General features: G+C 42.6%; 1 protein-coding gene across 1 annotated transcript in view; it reads left to right on the plus strand.

Moving 5' to 3' along the window:
* The window catches only part of trappc9 (trafficking protein particle complex subunit 9), a 186,566-nt gene that overhangs the window by 75,629 nt on the left and 88,979 nt on the right, over window positions 1-21,958 (plus strand). The window contains 2 exon segments of the mRNA XM_046860234.1: window positions 8,282-8,434; window positions 15,276-15,394. Of these exon segments, the coding sequence (XP_046716190.1) occupies window positions 8,282-8,434; window positions 15,276-15,394 (272 nt within the window).

Below are 21,958 nucleotides of genomic sequence, written 5' to 3' on the forward strand. Positions count from 1 at the left end.
GTCTGCACATCTCCTTATGCTTAAAGATCGGTACCAGCACACTCCTTCTCCATTCCTCAGGCATCCTCTCCCTTCCAGAATCCTGTTAAACAATCTGGTTAAAAACTCCACTGCCATCTCTCCTAAACATCTCACGCTTCTACCGGTATGTCATCTGGTCCAACCGACTTTCCATTCTTCATCCTCTTAATCGCTGCTCTCACTTCCTCCTTACTAATCCTATCTACATCCTGCTTCACCAACTCCACATCATCCAACCTTCTCTCTCTGTGATTTTCCTCATTCATCAGCTGCTCAAAATACTCCCTCCACCTTCTCAACACACTCTCCTCACTAGTCAACACATTTCCCTCTCCATCCTTTATTGCTCTAACTTGCAGTACATCCTTCCCAGCTCGGTCCCTCTGCCTGGCCAATCGGTATAAATCCTTTTCTCCTTCCTTAGTGTCCAACCTCTTATACAGCTCCTCATATGCCTTTTCCTGGCTTTCGCCACATCCCTTTTACCTGCTGCCGCATCTCCTTGTACTCCTGCCTACTTTTCTCATCACTCTGTCGATCCCACTTCTGTTTTGCCAACCTCTTTCCCCTAATGCTCTCCTGCACTTCCTCATTCCACCACCACGTCTCCTTGTCTTGCTTTCTATTTCCAGATGTCACACCAAGTACTTTTCTAGCTGCCTCCCTCATCACTCCTGCAGTAGTTGCCCAATCATCCGGCACCTCTTCACCACCACCAAGCCCCTGTCTGACCTCTTCCCTGAACCTCACACTACACTCTTCCTCCTTCAGTTTCCACCATCTTATTCTTCTTTCAATCCTTACTTTCCTCCTCTTCTTCTTCGCCTCCAAAACCATCCTACAGACCACCATCCGATGCTGTCTAGCTACACTGTCCCCGCCAACACCTTACAGTCTCCAATCTCCTTCAGGTTGCATCTCCTGCATAGCACATAGTCCACCTGTGTGCACCTTCCTCCACTCTTATCGTCACCCTATGATCCTCCTTCTTCTTAAAATACGTGTTCACCACTGCCATTTCCATCCTTTTAGCAAAATCTACCACCATCTGCCCTTCCACATTCCTCTCCTTAAAACCATACCTACCCATCACCTCCTCATCACCTCTGTTCCCTTCACCTACATGCCCATTAAAGTCTGCCCCAATCACCAATCGTTCTTTCCTAGGTACACCATCTACCACTTCATCTAATTCACTCCAGAATCTTTCCTTTTCCTCCATCTCACAGCCAACTTGTGGAGCATAGGCACTGATGACATTTATCATCATCCTTCAACTTCCACCTTCACGATCATCACCCTATCAGAAACTCTCTTCACCTCCACTACACTCTTACTGTACTCTTCCTTCAGAATCACCCCTACACCATTTCTCTTCCATCCACACCATGATAAAACAGTTTAAACCACCTCCAATGTTCCTGGCCTTACTCCCTTTCCACTTGGTCTCCTGAACACACAGCATATCTACCTTTCTCCTCTCCATCATATCAGCTATCTCTCCCTTTACCCGTCATAGTACCAACATTTAAAGTACCAACCCGAACCTCTACTCTCCTACACTGCTCCTTTTCCTGCCGTCTCTGTAGATGTCTTCCTCCTCTCCTTCTCCTCCTTCGGCCAACAGTAGCCCAATTTCCACCGGTACCCTGTCGGCTAACGAAACCTGTGGCGGTCGTTGTTAACCCGGGCCTCGACCGATCCGGTATGAAATTCTCCTTTGTGATCCGCATATTTGATTTGGCACATGTTTTACGCTGGATGCCCTTCCTAACGCAACCCTCCCCATTTACCCGGGCTTGGGACCGGCACTAAGAGTGCACTGGCTTGTGCCCCCCTAATGTCTGGGTTCATAGCATTAATCACTATCCAGATTTAATTGAGAAAACACACCTGTGTGTGTGTGTGTGTGTGTGTGTGTGTGTGTGTGTGTGTGTGTGTGTGTGTGTTGGTGGGTGAGACATAGCAGAAGGAGTTGGGTCCTGAGTTTTGTGTAAATGAAGGTCTTTCCTGACGTTTGATTTTCTCTCTGACGGAGTCTGCTTGTTTAGCGTTCCGAGTTTAAATGAAAACCCTGTCGTGGCTTTGACCTTTTTTTCTTTAATTTTTATGATATATATTTTTTATTCTTTTATAATCAGGCACATGGGCGTCTGTGTGTTTGTGAGGCGGTGTGTGAGCGTGTAAACGATTGGGGTGGATTTTATTGTTCCCGGTTCGGGGCGTGACTGATTATTATTATAACTCACAACTGCAGGGCACCAAAACACACTGCCACAGTGATCGCTCATGCATTTTACATCACTTTCATATAAATACCACACCAGTTCAACTGCTTCACTTCTTCTTTACTCCTCCTTCACTCCTCCTCCGCTCCTCCTCTGCTTCTTCTTTACTTCTCCTTTACTTTTCCTTCACTCCTCCTTCACTTCTCCTTCACTTCTTCTTTAATTCTCCTTCACTTCTCCTTTACTTCTCCTTCACTTCTCCTTCACTCCTCCTCCGCCTCCTCCTCTGCTTCTTCTTTACTTCTCCTTTACTTTTCCTTCACTCCTCCTTCACTTCTCCTTCACTTCTCCTTTAATTCTCCTTTACTTCTCCTTTACTTCTCCTTCACTCCTCCTTCACTCCTCCTTCACTTCTCCTCCGCTTCTCCTTCACTTCTCCTCCGCTTCTCCTCCACTTCTCCTTCTCCTCTTCTCCTTCGCTTCTCCTTCTCCTCCTCCTCCACCACCACTCCTCTTTACCACTCCTCCTCCATTTATCCTCTACCACTCCTCCTTTTACAACTCCTGACCACTCCTCCTCACCATTCCCCACTTGTCCTCCTCACCACTCCTCCTCCACCACTCCTACTCCACTTCCCTCCTTCACGCCTCTATTTCTCCTCCACCACTTCTCCACCTTTTTCCACCTCCACTCCTCCTTCACTACTTATACACTCCACCTCCAGTCACAAAGTGTACACTCATGCATTTTTCATCACTTTAATATAAAACCAAGCCAATTCAACCCCTTCTCTTCCCTCGTTCTCCTCTTCTCTCCTTTTTTTCCTCTCCTATATATTTCCTTTATTCTTCCTCCTATTTTCTTCGTTTTCTTCTTTTTCAACTCATCCCCCTTTTCTCTCTTTTTCTCCTCTTTTACTCATTCCTCTTTTTTTCTCTTCTCCCATTTTAAATGTATTTTCTCTTCCTCTCTTGCTCTTTTCCTTTTCTCATCTTCTCCACCTCCTCTCCCTCTCCAGTTGAACATGTTTTCAGCTCGGCTCTTCACAGGTAAACGATGCGGGCGTCTCTGAATCACCATCACTAATGAAACTAAAATAAACTGAAGGCTGCGTGACCCTCCTGAGCTTCAATCAGCACCATGTACATGATGCAGACCGTAACAATAAACTGTTTGTGAAAATGCTTGCAATTAAATTGTATCAAAGTTTTAGAAACAAACAAATAAATAACCAAGTGGTAGTTTTGTGTCACTGCAAAAAAAATTATTTATAAATAATAAAAATAAAACATTTTGTAAATATAGAGTTTCCTAAAAATAATTTTATATCATTTGGTGGAAATAATGAAAGCGTGATACTGTTGCTTGTTGCAAGAAATTTAAATAAATCAAAATTATAAAAAAATTGAATAAATATAACTTCATACTAATTGTATATTATTTAGTGGAAATAAATGAGTAAATAAGTAAATAATGCTGTATTTGTTTCACCACTTGAATTTGTAATAATAAAAATACATTTTAATAGTTATAATTAATAATAAAATTGTAATAGTAAATTATAATAAATTACATGGTAGATATAGTGAATAAAACTCGTAATAAAACATATATTAATGGGAATAATGAATATTTTTGTTTAGTTTTTAATATATTTGCCGATCATTTGTTTTAAACGGGTTCCGAGTTGTAAGCTAACCCCAGACGCGAGCTCCTAGCCTAGCCGTGACGAGTCGGGCCGTTACCTCTGCTGAAAGCTTTAGGAACATGACTGATCCAGAATATGGGGAAAAAAGGAGCTCGGGCTTTGACAATCAGGCCGCAGCAGGAAGTGAGTCGTCGTCAGATTACCAGAGGACGCAGCAGCGCTTTTAATTAAACTGCTGTTTTCACATTGTATGCTTGATTTCCTTTTTTTTTTTGTCGAGTTGCTTGGTTACTGTGAATAAAAAGCTCATTTTTATTTTGAGTTATCACACACACACACACACACACACACACACACACACACTGTAAATTATTCAGCAGACAGACCGCAGTGCCACTTCCAGCCTCTGAGAAGACAAGAGTTCATAAACAAAAAATACGCCGTCTGTTTGTGGAGAAACATTGAGGCACCAAGTGGACAATCATTTCTCAAACGTCGATGTGTTGGAAGCAGGAAGAATGGGCAAGCAGTGAGGAGTGACTGACAAGACTGTCTAGACGTCTGGGTCAGAGTATCTCCAGCACAGCAGGTCTTGAGGTGTTTAAACCAATATGCATTGGATAGTATGTTCCCAAAATTGTTCAAGGAAGGATATTCCCAGGGTCATGAGCTCCTGGGGTTCACTGTGGGCAAGGATCGAACTCTGGAACTGTCTAGACGTCTGGGTCAGAACATCTCCAGAACAGCAGGTCTGGAGGGGTTTATACCAATATGCATTGAATAGTATGTTCCCAAAATGGTCCAAGGAAAGATATTCCAGGGTCATGAGCTCCTGGGGTTCACTGAGGGCAAGGAGCTAGATCTGACCTCCTGAAGTATAGGTTAAATGGTAGAAAGGAGTCAGAACATACAGAGCATCACAGCACCATTTCCTTCAATATGCATGTGAGCATCAGATCTGGATGCAGTAATGCAAGATGGTGGACTAGTCTAATAAATCTTGGTTTGTGGATGACCGGGTGTCTCGATGTGGTTTACCTGCAGAAGACAAGGCACCCAGATGCACTATGGGTAGATTATGAGCAAGTGAAGGCAGTGTGATTCTCTGGGAGATGTTCTGCCTGGTGTTCTGTACAGTGATGGTTATTCAAAACCTACCTAAACTTTGTATACGATTAACGCCGTCTAATCTTGGTGTCCTTTTCAGCATTTTAATGCTGCCTTCGCACCGGCACTAGAACAACGGGGGTTCAGGAACCCTTTGAGGAACGGGAGTTCTGCCAGACAAAGAAGTCCATTCCACTTAGGCTCCATCTCTTAACTTCAAGGAACCCTGCTGCTGGATTGGTGCCTGATACCACAGCACATCTTCGGAGGTCTGGTGAAGTCCAGACTTTGACGGCTCAAAGGTGTTTTGGTGGCACACGGGGGAACGACACAATATTGGCAGGTGTAATGTTATGGCTGAAACTTTTTATATATGCGTGTTTGTTAAAGAAAACACACACACACACACTGACAGGAAAGTTTGAATAAGTTCTTGAGAGAACAGTACGCTGTGCTGTGTAGGAGCTCTGGACTGAGAAAGCAGCACTGATTCCTCTCCCAGTCTCTCCCTGTTTTTTTTTTTTTTGGTCTTTTCTTTTTGTACAGTTCTGCTGATTTGATTTGGCGCTCTACTCTCAGTATTTATAGTTCAACTGCAAGCTTTCTACAAACAGAGTCTTTATTACTCTAAAGGGAAGATTCATAAAAACGTGTAAATATCGACATTTCACAAAGAACAGGCTGCTGCAGTGAACACGAACGCAGATGAAGGACCGACTGGGAAAAGTGTAGTGGAATAGAACCCAATGGAATCGAATGCTAGAATTGAATAGAACCCAATGAAATAGAACCCAATAGAAAAATAAATCTAGAATAGAATAGAACCCCTCTAGAATAGAACGCAAGAACTAAATTAGACCCCAATGGAATAGAATGTTAGACTTGAATAGAAGAGGAAGAGGAAGCGGAAGAGTCGAATAGAACTTAATGAAATAGAAAGCAAGAGTTGAATAGAGTGCAAGAATAGAACGCAGGAATTTTATAGAACACTAGAATGGAATAGAACCCAAGAATGTGTTTCTCAATGGGGGATAGAACATACTATCCAATGCATCTGGAGATGTTCTGATCCAGACTAAATGTGGAATGGGATGTTCAGTAAGTTGCACATACCTGTAGCAATCTTATGGTAAGGTTTCCACAAAGTTTTGGCTATAAAAGTGTATTATATATGATTTCATATGTGGTTTTAAGCAGACAGAGTGTATGAATCAACTAAATGAAACATAACACTCAAATCACACACAGACAGAGAGAGAGAAGGAGAGACGTTATCATCATGAACATACAGTGATGAGATGATTGATGACTTCTCTTCATAAAGCCCTCAAAAAGAGAATTGGATCTCTGTTAAGATCAATTATACGCTAATGTTCTGTCACGTCTTCTAACGTGTGTGTGTGTGTGTGTGTGTGTGTGTGTGTGTGTGTGTGTTTAGCTTCTCTCCTGGCTGCATTTCTTAGTTTTTATTACCCATCTCCAGGTTATGCTTTGACAGCAGATATTTCTGCTTCGTTTCTGAGCTGCAGTGTTTCTGCTGCCTGATATATAACCCCCTCTCTGTCACTGAAAAATAACTGTGTGTGTGTGTGTGTGTGTGTGTGTGTGTGTGTGTGTGTCTTTCAGAAAACTTTCCTTCTCTGAGTTATTCAGAAATGCTCATTCCTTTTTTCTTTTTTTTTGTAGACAAAATAAAATAGTGGTCTTAAAATGTTCTTTTGGTGTAGGTCTGTGAAGGAGGCGTGGCCTGTGTATCAGTAAATCTCTGTAAAGGAGGCGTGGCCTGTGTATCAGTAAATCTCTGTAAAGGAGGCATGTCCTGTGTATCAGTAAATCTCTGTAAAGGAGGCGTGGCCTGTGTTTCTGTAAATCTCTGTGAAGGAGGCGTGGCCTGTGTTTCTGTAAATTTCTGTGAAGGAGGCGTGGTCTGTGTATCAGTAAATCTCTGTGAAGGAGGCGTGGTCTGTGTATCAGTAAATCTCTGTGAAGTAGGCGTGGCCTGTGTATCAGTAAATCTCTGTGAAGGAGGCGTGGCCTGTGTTTCTGTAAATCTCTGTGAAGGAGGCATGGCTTGTTTTTTTGTAAATCTCTGTGAAGGAGGCGTGGCCTGTGTTTCTGTAAATCTCTGTGAAGGAGGCGTGGCCTGTGTTTCTATAAATCTCTGTGAAGGAGGCGTGGCCTGTGTTTCTGTAAATCTCTGCGTAGGAGGCATGGCCTGTGTTTCTGTAAATATCTGAAGGAGGCGTGGCCTGTGTATCAGTAAATCTCTTTGAAGGAGGCGGTGTCTGTGTTTCTGAAAATCTTTGTGAAGGAGTCATGGCCTGTGTATTAGTAAATCTTTGTGAAGGAGTCATGGCCTGTGTATTAGTAAATCTCTGTGAAGGAGGCGTGGTCTGTCTTTCTGTAAATCTCTGTGAAGGAGGCATGGCCTGTGTATTAGTAAATCTCTTTGAAGGAGGCGGTGTCTGTGTTTCTGAAAATCTTTGTGAAGGAGGCGTGGCCTGTGTTTCTGTAAATCTTTGTGAAGGAGTCATGGCCTGTGTATTAGTAAATCCTCTGTTATGGTGTGGTCTGTGTTTCTGTAAATATTAGTGAAGGAGGCGTGGCCTGTAAATCTGAAAGAAGGAGACATTGTCTCAAAGCAGCTTTACAGAATTTAAGAATAAAGGTGAACAATGTGTCTGGCAATGAAAAACTCCCTTAGATATTATGAGGAATAAACCTTTAGAGGAACCAGACTCAAAAGGGACCCATCCTCATTTGGGTGACATCAAGAGTGTTATTATAGTCTTTAAACAATACAGAACACTGGAGAATGAGAACTAACATGAGCACTGGAGTGTAAGATTATGAGTAAGGATCTTTCTAGAGTCATTTGAGATTATGGAACCAGCAGCTACTGAGCAACTCATAAAATAGCTCAACATTTGAGCTCATCATAAATCCAACACCAGCTTCTCCATGCCAGAGCCTTTAAACATTTAAATAGGTCCAATGTCCAACTATATGAAGGTGAATTCAAATGGTGCTGGTACGTCTCTAGATGGTTGGGGATGTTTGTGTGGTTTTCTTTGAAGGTCTATAATCTTCATGAGGTGGGACACAACTGGAGCTGGCACATCGTCAGCATGCCTCAGGATGGTTGGAAAAACTGCATGTGCAGTTTCAGTGTAATAATGTCCTCTTTATAATGCTGTGTGTTCTCTCTCTCTCTCTCTCTCTCTCTCTCTCTCTCTCTCTCTCTCTCTCTTGCTCTCTCTCTCTCACTCTCTCTAGAAAAGTTATTTGGAGAGTTTGTGAGCTGGGAAATGGAAGATGTTTGTTCTCGTCTCCCTTTGAAACCAGGCCAGGCTCTCACCATCACAGTCAACATCCAGGCCAGGCTGGACTTCTCAGGTCAGGAGAACCTGCTCCAGGACCTCAACGATGGTCAGTACTCAGTGACTGTGCATTTTTCTAGCACATCTCTAGCATCCAGAAGACAGGAACACAATCTAGAATCCAGACACTTATCTAGAGCACACTAGTTGCACACTACAAAGTGGACACTCTAGTTTAGGACCACATGTAGGTGGAAAAGGCACTTTTTCTAGAAGCCAGGAAAAAGCAAGCAAGATCTTGAAGCAATAGCCTAGAGCATTTAAAACACAATATTTCTAGAATCTTCCAAAAGCTATGCACAATTCAGGATATATAAACCACCTGGTCACATATTTTTGGACAGTCTAATCTTGAAGCTGGACACATTCTAGAGAAAACATGAATTTACACACAGGAACACTCCAGATGCATGCTTCCAAACCCACTCTAGAGGCCATACATACAATCAAGAAGGCAGAGACACTTCCACACATTTAGAGCATCCATGTCCATTCTCCTAAAAAAATATCCAAGGTCTGAAAGCCAGACATGAATCAGAAACCTGAATGTTCTCTCTAAAACAGCGGTCCTCTGTATTATCTAGAATGGGGCCAGTGTGTCTGTAGGCTTTCTTCCCAAGCAAGCAGGATCCACACATGAGGTGTGTGGAACTTGGCTGTAACAAAAGCTCAGCAGCCTGTGGACCCCTAAATTCAGGACCCCTGCTCTAGAACAGCACTCTCCAGATATGCTTCTGAGTCTAGTGTAGAAGTCACACTGTGGAAGTCTGAGTGTACACACTTTAACCTCTCTGACAGTAGGATCACTCGTCCACACCAGCTCAAAGCTGCAGTATATAACATGCGATGCACAGCACATAAAAGCAGCACAAGGCTGTAAATAAACTTTATTAACAGGACAAAGCAAGTGCAATAACGGCGGATCTAGAGCTCCAAATGTCTCTTCCGATGTCTTAGGGGACTCCTGATGGCCGTTTGTAATCATTTCGATCCTAGAATGACCCCAGGCATTATTCCCTGAGTAAACATGCTAGCCATGCTAGCAGAATAGCATTTCACACAGCACTTAGCTCCCAGGTCTTATGACCGGTATATAAGTTTGAAGCCGAATGCACTCAACTAAAGACAGCATGACTTTATTTTTCTCCTTCCTCAGAGACGAGCCTTTTCCTGTATGCTGGAAATAGCTTCGTGTCTGATGATATCATTCTTTAACAGGCTAATAAACCCAATGCCCCCAACAGCAGACGTCACAGAGACAGCGGCTGAATAACTACGCACCGCTCTGATCTGTATTTCACTCAGATCTGGCCGAGCGATATTAGACTCGCAGTTCTCCGGCCCCGTCTCATCGCAGGCTTGCGCCGAGGCTTGCGCCATGCATTATGCATAGTGTAAATCATGCGGTTTGGTTACTTTGATCGTCTTATTTACTGCTGCAATATGGAAGCACATTTATGAGCCACACGGGCCTCGTTACGGCATCAAAAACGCGCCGAGTGCCGTCTCCTGGGTTTAGCGCTGATCAGTGATTAGCACGGAAATCAGAGAGCCACGTGTTTAATGCTGGTAGAGCTGGAAGATCAAACTAACAATTCCTTATCCTTAGATGGCCGTATATAGCACTCTGATCCATCAAAGTTCTGACTCTGAGGTCTACAAACTCATCATTCAGGAGATATAAAAGCCCCTACTCTCATCATTCTTAGACCTACCAGCTCTTATTACCTTTGGCGTCTTAACTTCGGCGTGCACATTTTCAAAGAGCGTTTTCTTTGTTGTAGATGATCTAGAAGAGCATTTTTGTTAGTTGATCTACTAGTTCTTATTACCATCATTCTGAAGTCGACTAGCTCTTACTACCATCATTCTTCTGGAAGAGTGTGTTCTGGTATGCGTGTTTTTTGGTGTAGGTTTTCCAGAAGAGCGCGTTCTTCGGCGCAACCATTCTAGAAGAGCGCATTCTTCGGTGTAAACATTCTTTTTGTTTGTTATTGTAAACATTGTAGAACAGCGTTTCTTTTCTCCCGGTATCAACATTCTAGACGACTGATCTGCTTATTGTTGTAAACGCTCTAGAAAAACATTTTTGTTCATTAATGGAAAAGTTTTAGATGAGCATTTGGTTTTTTGGTTTGTATTTTGGTTTGTATTTTATCTTGGCATTGCATTCTCTAGAAAAGTATTCTTTGACCTTAGTTTATTTTAGAATTTGGATTTGTGTGTGTGTGTGTATGTATACACATTTTTGGTTTAAATGTTCTTGAAGAACCTTCTTTTGTTTGATATCTCGGTCGTTGTATCTTTTAAAATGGTGTCCTGGATTTTGATTTGTGTTATCTAGAGTATTATGCCAAATCTCGGTGCAAAAGTTTTATAGCAATGTTCTGCACTTCTAGAAGAGTGTTCAGATCATTAAGTTCTAGAAGACCTTTCGGTTCTTTGGTTAGTATAGTTGTACCTTTTTAGAGGTGCAGGGTTTTTTTTTTTGTTTTTTTTGTACTGTCCTGTTTTTTTTACATTTGTAGAAAGCTCTGTGTGTGTGTGTGTTCTAGAATACTGCTGTGATCAAGGGTTATATCTTGAGTTTGTGTGAGAGCACCATTGTCCTTGAGGCTCCTCATCTTTCGCTTTATTGTTTTCATGCTACTGTTCGGAGCGGCTCATACCCGTGACACCAGAACTAACAGTTATAACGGTGCTGTTTGGGTCGCTGCTAATAACTGATGACGGGGAGGATGACGCAGTGTCTGCTCACACTTTCTCTCTCTCTCTGTGTGTGTGTGTGTGTGTGTGTGTGTGTACAAGCTTCATCTGTGTGTATGAAGAGAGAGTTGTGTGTACAAAAAACATTAGCGCAGTGAGACAGATCATGTTAGAAAGCCTGTGTGTTTGTGTGTGTGTGTGTGCGCTGTGTGTGTGCGCGGTGAATCACCGATCAGGGCAATGCTGAGAGCTGCACTTGAGGGAACACAGTCAAATTTTCCAAGCTTGGGGACCTCAGGATGATGGGTTTAGCAGCTTGTGGACCTCAGGATGATGGGTTTAGGAGCTTGTGGACCTCAGGATGTTTCGGTTTAGGAGCTTGTAGACCTCAGGATGATGGTTTTAGGATTTTGTAGATCTCTGAATGTTTCTCCAGTGAACGTTAGTTACGCATGCAAGGTTTGTGTACCCAGAGAGTGTGTGTGTGTGTGTGTGTGTGTGTGTGTGTGTGTGTGTTGACAGCTGTGCAACTCTTTATATGCTTTTGTGTACAGTTTGTGCAGCTGGACTCTGGATATTGTAGACTGAGGTCTTCTACAAGGGTGTGTGTGTGTGTGTGTGTGTGTGTGTGAGATGCTACAGACTCTACCTGATCTCCCGGCTGCAGGTGTGGGTTATTTACAGTTTGCTCATAAGAAGATTCTCTGCTCTAGAATGGCCCTGTTAGTACTGTAAAGAAAGACAAGTCACGGCAATAGAGGGAGAGAGAGATAGGAGAAGAAGGAAGGAGTGACTGTGTTACGAATGGGCTCATCTGTACTGCTTCTCTTTAAGAGTTGTGTGCTTTCAATACACACCATTCCTTCCACTCACTTCTGCTCTTTCTGATCTCATTATTTACCCCCTCTCTCTCTCTCTCTCTCTATCTCTCTCTCTCTCATTAATCGGTTTTCCGGATTAATCACCGCACCAATAGTTGATTGCTGGATTTTTTTTTCCCCCCTGCAAAAATCCATATCTATAGTTTTTCCGGCTTCGGGTCTGTTGTCATTACGACGGTGGCCTCTAGAGGTCATTGTTAATTTGTTTAGCACATTTTCATGATTCCATAATTGTATTCATTCTTATTCTTTTTTAAAACTAAAGTTTAGAAATATTCTTATGACAGCGTTTCAGTGCCACCTTAAAAAAAATCTTAGGTTATGAGATTAAAGTCATAGCACTGCAAGAATAAAGTCAGAATTATGAGACTAATGTCAAAATATTTGTATTTGGTTAAACTTTAAAGAAGATGAACACTGCAGCGGTTGTGTAGGAAACTTGAGGAAACTGCCACTGCATTTTATTTTAAGAGATGTTGTTTCTCAAGAGACTATGAGGATGATGATCAAAGAAATCAACCATGAAGGAGTTTTTTTTTCTCGTAGCGCTACAACTTTTTTTATCATAATCTTACATTTTGTTTAGCACTAAAACATGCTGTATATTTTCTCGCAAGCGTTTTTTTCTCTCTCAGTAAGCTGGGGTGAGCCATGAAAGATGGTTAGGGGGCTTTGCTCAAGGGCCCAAGAGTGGCAGCGTGGGGATATCTGAAATTGAACCCCCAACCTTTTGATCAGAAACCCAGTGCTACTTTGCAGGTGAGGGCTAAGGGCCTTGCTCAAGGGCCCAGCAGTGGCAGCTTAGTGGTCCTGGGATTTGAACTTGTGACCTTCAGATCCAAAGTCTTGACCATTGAGCTACCACCTCTCTAAAGGTTGTGAGAAGATGGTATGAAGGGTTCAAATCGCAGCACCACTTTCACAGCTGGGCCCTTGAGCAAGGCCACTAACCCTTACCTGCTCTGCAGTATGAATGAGATCATTGTGAGTCGCTTTGGATAAAGGGTGCGTTCAATGTAATATCCCAAGCCCTTGCAGCAGATATGAATCAAAATCCAAATCATCCTTAAAGTTCTTCAAAAATCATCATCTACTCCACTGAATTCCGTTCCACCAAAAGGACTTTTTGAAACCACGGCTCGAGTGTAGTAACCATTGTGAATAGTTCCTTGTCTGAGGGTTGTGTTCAATCTCGTTTCAAACATGCAGTGGTTTTTCCTTCAGTAAATAAACCCGGCCTTAAGGTTACAGGGTGGAACAATTACAGTTTCTGTCGAAAGTGTTGGAGAAGGTAGTTTTGACCCGAATTGCCCCTTTCTTGCAGGAGTGTTCATGCTCCTGGATAAATTCCAATCTGGTTTCAGAGCTGGTCATAGTACAGAAACCGCTCTGGTGAAAGTTTTAAATGATTTATTATACATTCTTGGTGCTCCCTTTAAAATACCGTCTTCCTCAGGGCTCTATTTTGAGCCCTACATTGTTTTCCTTACATATGCGCCCTTTGGGACCTATTTGCCGTCGCTGTGTCATTTTTATCTCACGTATGCAGATGACACACAAATCTATCTCCTGCTGAAAGTTAGATATGAGCGGTCTTTGCAGTTCCTTTTATGGTGTTTAGATGAAAAAGTTTCTGCCATTTCATTTTCTTGAGCTTAATGAAAAAAAAAAGCTGATATCATTATATTTGGTCCTCCTAAGGTGAAAGAAAAGAAAGCCAATGCTCTTGCCCCCTTAGAAATGACTGTGAAAGATAATGTAAGAAATCTCGGGCATTATAATTGATTCATCTTTTAGTTTTTACACACATTCATTTGGTTGTAAGAAGTAGCTTTTATCAGCTTACAATTATTTCTAAGATAAAACCTTTTCACGTAGGGTCTTGCACACCAAGATCGGTAAATCATGTGCTTCATCCGTAGATGTTTTTAGGTCTTAGTTGAAAACTTTTTTTTTTTTTCTGGCTTTTGAAGCAGGGAAATTGTTATTTGGGAACTCGTACATGTGCTTGCTTTATTTTGTGTGAAATGTTTGGTGTGTGGACTTTGATTTTCGAAAATGTAGTGTGCTAAATAAATAAATAGAAGTTGAAAATTTTTTTCTCAGTGTGCTCGTGGATCTATAGGCTGTATGTGTGGAGGCACCAAGTGGTCTCCATTCTGGTACCTCAAGAGCATGTTTAATTATAACAGAAAAGAGAGAAGCAGAGTAGAGCAGAGTAGATGGGTGATGGAGAAAAAGAGAGAAATATGGATTATTAGGTCTCCTTATTGTTCTATAAAAACACTCAATATCCATGATTCTTCCAGATCTGCTCCTTTACCTCAGAAACACCTACTGACAAACAACACTGTCCCAAACACTACTTGGAAGGCTGTTCCATAACTGTGAGAAAACTCCGCCCCCTGCTGTAGCCTTAATTTTCCAAGGTACCAACAAATAGCCTGCACCTCTTGATCAAAGTAGGCATGGGGGCATAATAGAGATCATTCAGTACTTTTCAGCCATATGTGGTTCTTCCCCAAACTGTTACCACAAACTCGGAGGTACACAGTTGTGTAGGATGTCTTTTGGATGCTGTAGAATGAAACTTTTCTTTACTTGAACTGGAAGATCCAAATTAGTTCCAGAATGACGATGCCCCTGTGCACAATGCCAGCACCATTAAGGTATATGGGTTGGAGTGGAAAATCTCCTGCTATAGAGATCCAGACCTATTTAGCATTAATGAATGTGAAGACTGACTGCACCCCAGGCCTCCTCACCATCTCACCTTCATCAGTACCTGACTTTACTAATACACTTGTGAATGAATGAACACTGTCTTCCATCTGCGTTTTCTCCTACGTCTGCTTTCTCACCATCTGAACAATCTTAGTCCTGATGGTTTTGCGCTTCCTGTGTTCAGCCTAAAAAATAAAGAGAAGAAAAATGTGCTGAAATTGTGCTCACTTGGGTCTGAGGATTTGGGGTGTGTGTGTGTGTGTGTGTGTGTGTGTGTGTGTGTGTGTTCTCAGGCATTGCATACAGCTGCTCATTTCCTCTCAGCACTGCGTGACGTGTGTTTGTGCAGCTCCTTAACCCAACCCTACTGACGTCAGTGCCCCTGCGTCATGTCTGTGTGTGTGTGTGTGTGTGTGTGTGTGCATGCAAATATTCTAGTCGAAACAGTAGACACCTCAGGAATGTAAAAAAAAAAAAAGAGATGTGGACTTTATCCGTCCTGTGAGTTACAGATGTGCGGATGTTCTGCCAGGTACACCCTTAACGTTGTGTGTGTGTGTGTGTGTGTGTGTGTGTTAGATGGTATCAGTGTGACCGGACTGCCCATTTCCAGCCCCCTGAGACAGGTCCTGAAGCCCCGCCCAGAAAACAAGCAAGTCAACTCCGACGCCAACAAGAGCGAATACAACAATGTAAAGGTAGGACCCGTCCCAATTCACCACTTCTTCACTACACTACACAATACACGCGGCCCATTTCACCACTTCTTCACTACACTACGCAATACACGCGTCCCAATTCACCACTTCTTTAGTACACTACGCAATACACGCGTCCCAATTCACCACTTCTTTAGTACACTACACAATACGCACGTCCCAATTCACCACTTCTTCAGTACACTACATAATACGCACGTCCCAATTCACCAAATCTTCACTACACTACGCAATACACGCGTCCCAATTCACCACTTCTTCACTACACTACATAATACGCACGTCCCAATTCACCACTTCTTCACTACACTACATGTCATGCGTCCCAATTCACCACTTCTTCACTACACTACATGTCATGCGTCCCAATTCACCACTTCTTCACTACACTATGCAATACACGCGTCCCAATTCACCACTTCTTCACTACACTACACAATACACACGTCCCAATTTACCACTTCTTCACTACACTACGCAATACACGCGTCCCAATTCACCACTTCTTTAGTACACTACACAATACACATGTCCCAATTCACCACTTCTTCACTACACTACATAATACGCACGTCCCAATTCACCACTTCTTCACTACACTACATAATACACACGTCCCAATTCACCACTTCTTCACTACACTACATAATACACACGTCCCAATTCACCAAATCTTCACTACACTACACAATACGCGTCCCAATTCACCACTTCTTCACTACACTCAATACACGCGTCCCAATTCACCACTTCTTCACTACACTACGCAATACACGTCCCAATTCACCACTTCTTTAGTACACTACACAATACACATGTCCCAATTCACCACTTCTTTACTACACTACATAACACGCACGTCCCAATTCACCACTTCTTCACTACACTACGCAATACGCGTCCCAATTCACCACTTCTTCACTACACTACGCAATACACTACACACTACACTACAGACTACACACTACACACATCCCAATTCACCACTTCTACACTACACTGCACAATACAACACATCCCAATTCACTACTTCTACACTACACTGCACACTACACAATACACACATTCCAATTCACTACTTTTACACTACACTACACTACAATACACACATCCCAATTCACTACTTCTACACTACACTACACTACACACATCCCAATTCACTACTTCTACACTACACTACACAATACACATCCCAATTCACTACTTCTACACTACACTACACAATACACATCCCAATTCACCACTTCTACACTACACAATACACACATCCCAATTCACTACTTCTACACTACACTGCACACTACACTACACTACACAATACACATTCCAATTCACTACTTCTACACTACACTACACAATACACACATCCCAATTCACTACTTCTACACTACACTGCACACTACACTACACTACACAATACACATTCCAATTCACTACTTTTACACTACACTACACTACACAATACACACATCCCAATTCACTACTTCTACACTACACTACACAATACACATCCCAATTCACTACTACAACGCACTATATACTACAATACAAAATTACTAAATATACAGTACACAATGCACAATAGACGACAGTACACAATACACAGTTCACGCTATGCTACAATACACTACACTATATATTACACAATACAATACACACTATACAACATAATACAGTACATGCTATGCTACAAATAACTACGCTACACAATACTCTAAAATACACACTGCACACAATGCTACACTACACAATATATTCCACACTACACTGCAGTAGACTATACAATACACTGTGCCAATACTTCCACACGGTGTCTATTCCACTGCAGGAGGAAAACTTTTTTACAGTATCTGTCAATCACCCTCAGTGGGCGGGACCTACTCTGACTGCTGTTTTATTTGTTCATCTTTTCATTATGTATAATAAAAAAAGGAAAAGATGACCGAAGCAGAAGAACAATGAAGGTTGAGATCAATAGCGAGAGAAAAAGATAAGTGATGAAGGGAGAAAAAAATATGAACAGGCATATAGTGAGAAAAAGAAGGTCAGACATACGAGAGCTGGAGCGATACCTGGAGAAGGAGGACAGGAAAGGAAAGGAAGAGGACGAATAAAAGTAAAAGAAAGATGAGAGGGAATCGAGGGAGAATCACGGATGGAGAGAGAACAGGAGGCGGGTGAACGACGATGAGATCATGGTGAACCGAGTGAAGGAGGAGTGCATGAGAGATTAATAGATGAGACGAGTGAAGAGAACGGAGAGATGGACAGATGAGATAAAGGGAGATGAAAGGAGGATGAAGGTGAGAGAGACAGGGTTGGGTCATTTTCAAGCTGTATGATGGTATCTGTGTGTGTCTGTGTGTGGGGGGGTGAGGAGATGTGTAATGGACAAGCAGGACGTCCTGTCCCTTACACACACACACACACACACACACACACACACACACACACAGAGCCAGACTTTCTCAGTCAGCAATGCTGTACTTGTCCTTGATGCCCTCGTGTCTTTCTTTCTCTTTTCCTTTTCTTCCTCTGGCTGACTGGTCAGACATGAACGTTTCCTTCAATCAGCATGTCTTTGTCCTCAGTGTGACCTGTAGTCACTTTCCAGAAAGTCTTGTCCAGTCATGAGCGCTTCTCAGAAATGCCACATTACATTGTTAGCTACTGAACACCACTGATGCACGTGACTGTGAGACGCTGAGGCTGTAGACATTGCGGACATTGACTCTTTAGTGTGAGATGATGGAGCTCAGTTTCAGCATTTTGAGTAAATCCAAACCCACACAGCCTTGATCATAGCTCTAACATCTACATCAGTATTGGATTGGACACTCTAGAACATTTTAGATCATCTACTAGATTCACCTACTAGATGCCACCTACTTAAGAACATTTGAAGCACCAGACACACCGACACCCCTTTTCTAGAATATCCTAGATGCGTGCTAGACCCCCATGTCAAAGATATCTTTAGAATATTCCAGAACCATTCCAGACCCCTGATATGAAGAGACACATAAAAGAAATACAATATCCTGAATATTCCCTGAGTTTTATACCACAATTCTCACAATTAAAATATTCAAGTCTGGTGCAGCAGAGAAGTATGTGAGGGTGGTGCAGGGCATGTATGAGGACAGTCTGACAGCAGTGAAGTGTGCAGTAGGAACAACAGACTGGTTCAAGGTGGAGGTTGGACTGCATCAAGGATCGGCTCTGAGCCTTTTTCTGTTTGCAGTGGTGATGGACAGGTTGACAGATGAGGTCAGACAGGAGTCTCCATGGACTATAATGTTTGCAGATGATATTGTGATTTGTGGTGAGAGTAGTGAGTAGGTTGAGAAGAGCCTGGAGAGGTGGAGGTACGTGCTGGAGAGAAGGGGAATGAAAGTCAGTAGGAGTAAGACAGAGTACATGTGTGTGAATGAGAGGGAGGGCAGTGGAGTGGTGCGGTTGCAGGGAGAAGAGGTGGAGAAGGTGGAGGAGTTCAGGCACCTGGGGTCAACAGTGCAAAGTAATGTAGAGTGTGTTGGAGAAGTGAAGAAAAGGGTGCAGGCAGGGTGGAGTGGGTGGAGAAGAGTGATAGCAGGAGTGATTTGTGATAGAAGAGTATTTGTGAGAGTGAAAGGGAAAGTTTATAGGACTGTGGTGAGACCTGCGATGATGTATGGATTATAGACAGTGGCATTAAGTAAAAGACAGGAGGTGGAGCTGGAGGTAGCAGAGCTGAAGATGTTGAGATGTTCGTTGGGAGTGATGACGATGGACAGAATTAGAAACGTTTATTAGAGGGACAGTGCATGTAGGATGTTTTGGAGACAAGGTGAGGGAGGTGAGATTGAGATGGTTTGGACATGTGCAGAGGAGGGGCATGGGGTAAAGCAGTAGGAGAATGCTGAGGATGAAGACACCAGGAAGGAGGAAAAGAGGAAGACCAAGGAGGAGGTTTATGGATGTGTTGAGGGAAGACATGCAGGTAGTTGGTTTGAAAGAGGCAGATGTAGAGGACAGGGGGGTATGGAGACGGATGATCCGGTGTTGAGACCCCTATGGGCGAAGGAAAGAAGAAGGCGAATATTTGAGACCCCTGATGCACATGGCAGCACCAGATGAACAAATCCAGACATGCACTGTAAAATATTCTAGACCCGTTTTGGACTCCTGATTCAAAAGTTTAAATTAAATGCACATCCCATGCACAAACCTCTCGAATTTAATAGACCTAGAATTTTCAAGACCCTGGATTCACAATCTTGAGCATAGATGCATATTGAAGATTTTTGTACTCCTGATACAAAAAGGTTAAACCAGACCCAAAACCCATACACATACAGTAGCTTGTATATTCTAGTTCTCTGATGCAAAAGACAGAGTCTCATACAATATTTCTCTAGATATTTGACCTCTGATGCACAAAACAAATAAACAAATCCTGACATGCTCTGTAGAATATTCTACTCATTTTAGTCTCCTGATTTACGGTTTTTTTTTAGACCTCAGATGTACAACATTGAAGCCAGATGCAAATAGATGAACATACCAGAAACTCTGCTCCTGTTCCAGACACTATATGTATCTATTCTAGACATATTTCAGACTCCATTTACCACATTGAAGCTAGTCATATGCCAGAACGGAGCTCTAAGAATATTCTAGACCCATTTGAGACCCTTTATCTAAAGGGTTGAACCAAACATATATTCTAGAAATCAACTGACTAGCCACCTAACAAACAAAAAAAAAAAAAGAAACTAAAATGTTTTGATCCACTAATGGACTATGTTGATGCCAGATGCACAATCTAGAAACCTTTTACTGACGAGTGAAAGGGAACTCAAGAATGTTCTAGACATCTAAACAAAATGACAAATCCAGACACAGACGGCTAGTGTTCCACTTGGTCTTCAGCACATTCTAGGTTTAGTCTTTGGCACCTTCTCTCAGAAGTAAGACGAACGATTTTATGTTCATAGGCACGATCAATAATATTTCTTAAATTCACGTGGAACCCGGAGGTTCTCAGTTCCGTAGTCACGCCGGCGAGACACGCCCATGTCGTATCCTAATGCGATTTATTCCAGAGATTGGTTTGTTTACCATCAACTGAAGCACGTCGAGTAAATTAGGAACGAGCTCGGCGTGCTATGAGCATGAGCGGCCCGATGACTGCAGCCAAGGCTGGCGCAAGGCGGGGAGACGTCTGCGTCATTAAGCTGCGGAGTCTCGAGGCTGTTCGTGTCGCAGCAGAGCGAGAGAAACCTACTCGCCCTCTCCGGATTAATGCGTTTTTATTCATGTTATTGCAGAGTCAATTCCTTTTCAGAACGTTAATCTGTCTGCACATGAACTCTCGCCCTCTTCCCCACACACACACACACACACACACACACACACACACACACTTCCACGTATATTGATGGGTCAGCATGCTCCTGAGGCGAACAGCTGGAGAAGCACTGGATCATTTACACAGCGAGGAAACGAGAGAGCGGGAGAGAGAGAGCGGGAGCGAGAGGATTGAATTGGCTTTGTGCTATTTTTAGTCTTTAGTGGTTGGAGAGCAGCTTCACACACAGATGCTGAGCCAGATAAAGCACACTTGCAACAGAGCGAGAAAAAAGACAGATTGATGGGGATGAACAGAGAGAAAGAGAACGGATGGGGAAAAAACTGAGGAAAAAAATTGAAAAATAGACAGGGCAAAATTTTTTATGTATATAAAAGGAAACATCATACAAAGAGATGTACAAAGCACACAGGCCACGCCTCCCTACTCTGTTATTGACACTTACAGAGCCTCTTTCATTGTGATTGAGGTATTTAAGCCACACCTACTTTATTGAGATTAAAAGGTACAAAAGCCACACCTCCTTTATTCAGACTGACACTAAGCGGCCACGCCTCCTTTTTGTGAATGACAGGTACAGAGGCCACACCCCCTTTATTAAGATGGAAAGGTATAGAGGCCACACCTTCACTATGTTTGATAGGTATAAGGCCACACCTCTTTTATTGACTGACAGGTACAGAGGCCACACCTCTTTTATTGACTGACAGGTACAGAGGCCACACCTTCTTTAATTGAATGACAGGTACAGAGGCCACACCTTCTGTATTGACTGACAGGTACAGAGACCACACCTCTTTCATAGAGTGAGATATTTATAGATATGTCGAATATTTTTAGCTCATTAATGCTACACGATCGATTGATCCGCTCTTGTGTGTGTGTGTGTGTGTGTGTGTGTGTGTGTGTGTGTGTGTACATTAAAATCAAATGAGTATAAGTCGGGTTGTGTTTCATTAAAAAAGATTAAACAGATTCAACAGAAACCGGATCAGGGGACTCCGGTGCAAGCACTCTGGCGGCATAAAGTCTGTGAAATATAAAAGAAAACACTGAATGAGATAAAAACACACACACACACACACACACACACACACACACACACACACACGGACAAACACAAAACCTACATGGAATACATACACACAGAATACACACATACACGCGCACACAGCTAATTTATTAGCCAT

The sequence above is a fragment of the Silurus meridionalis genome, chromosome 10 (assembly GCF_014805685.1).
Source record: "Silurus meridionalis isolate SWU-2019-XX chromosome 10, ASM1480568v1, whole genome shotgun sequence".
Lineage (NCBI taxonomy): Eukaryota > Metazoa > Chordata > Actinopteri > Siluriformes > Siluridae > Silurus > Silurus meridionalis.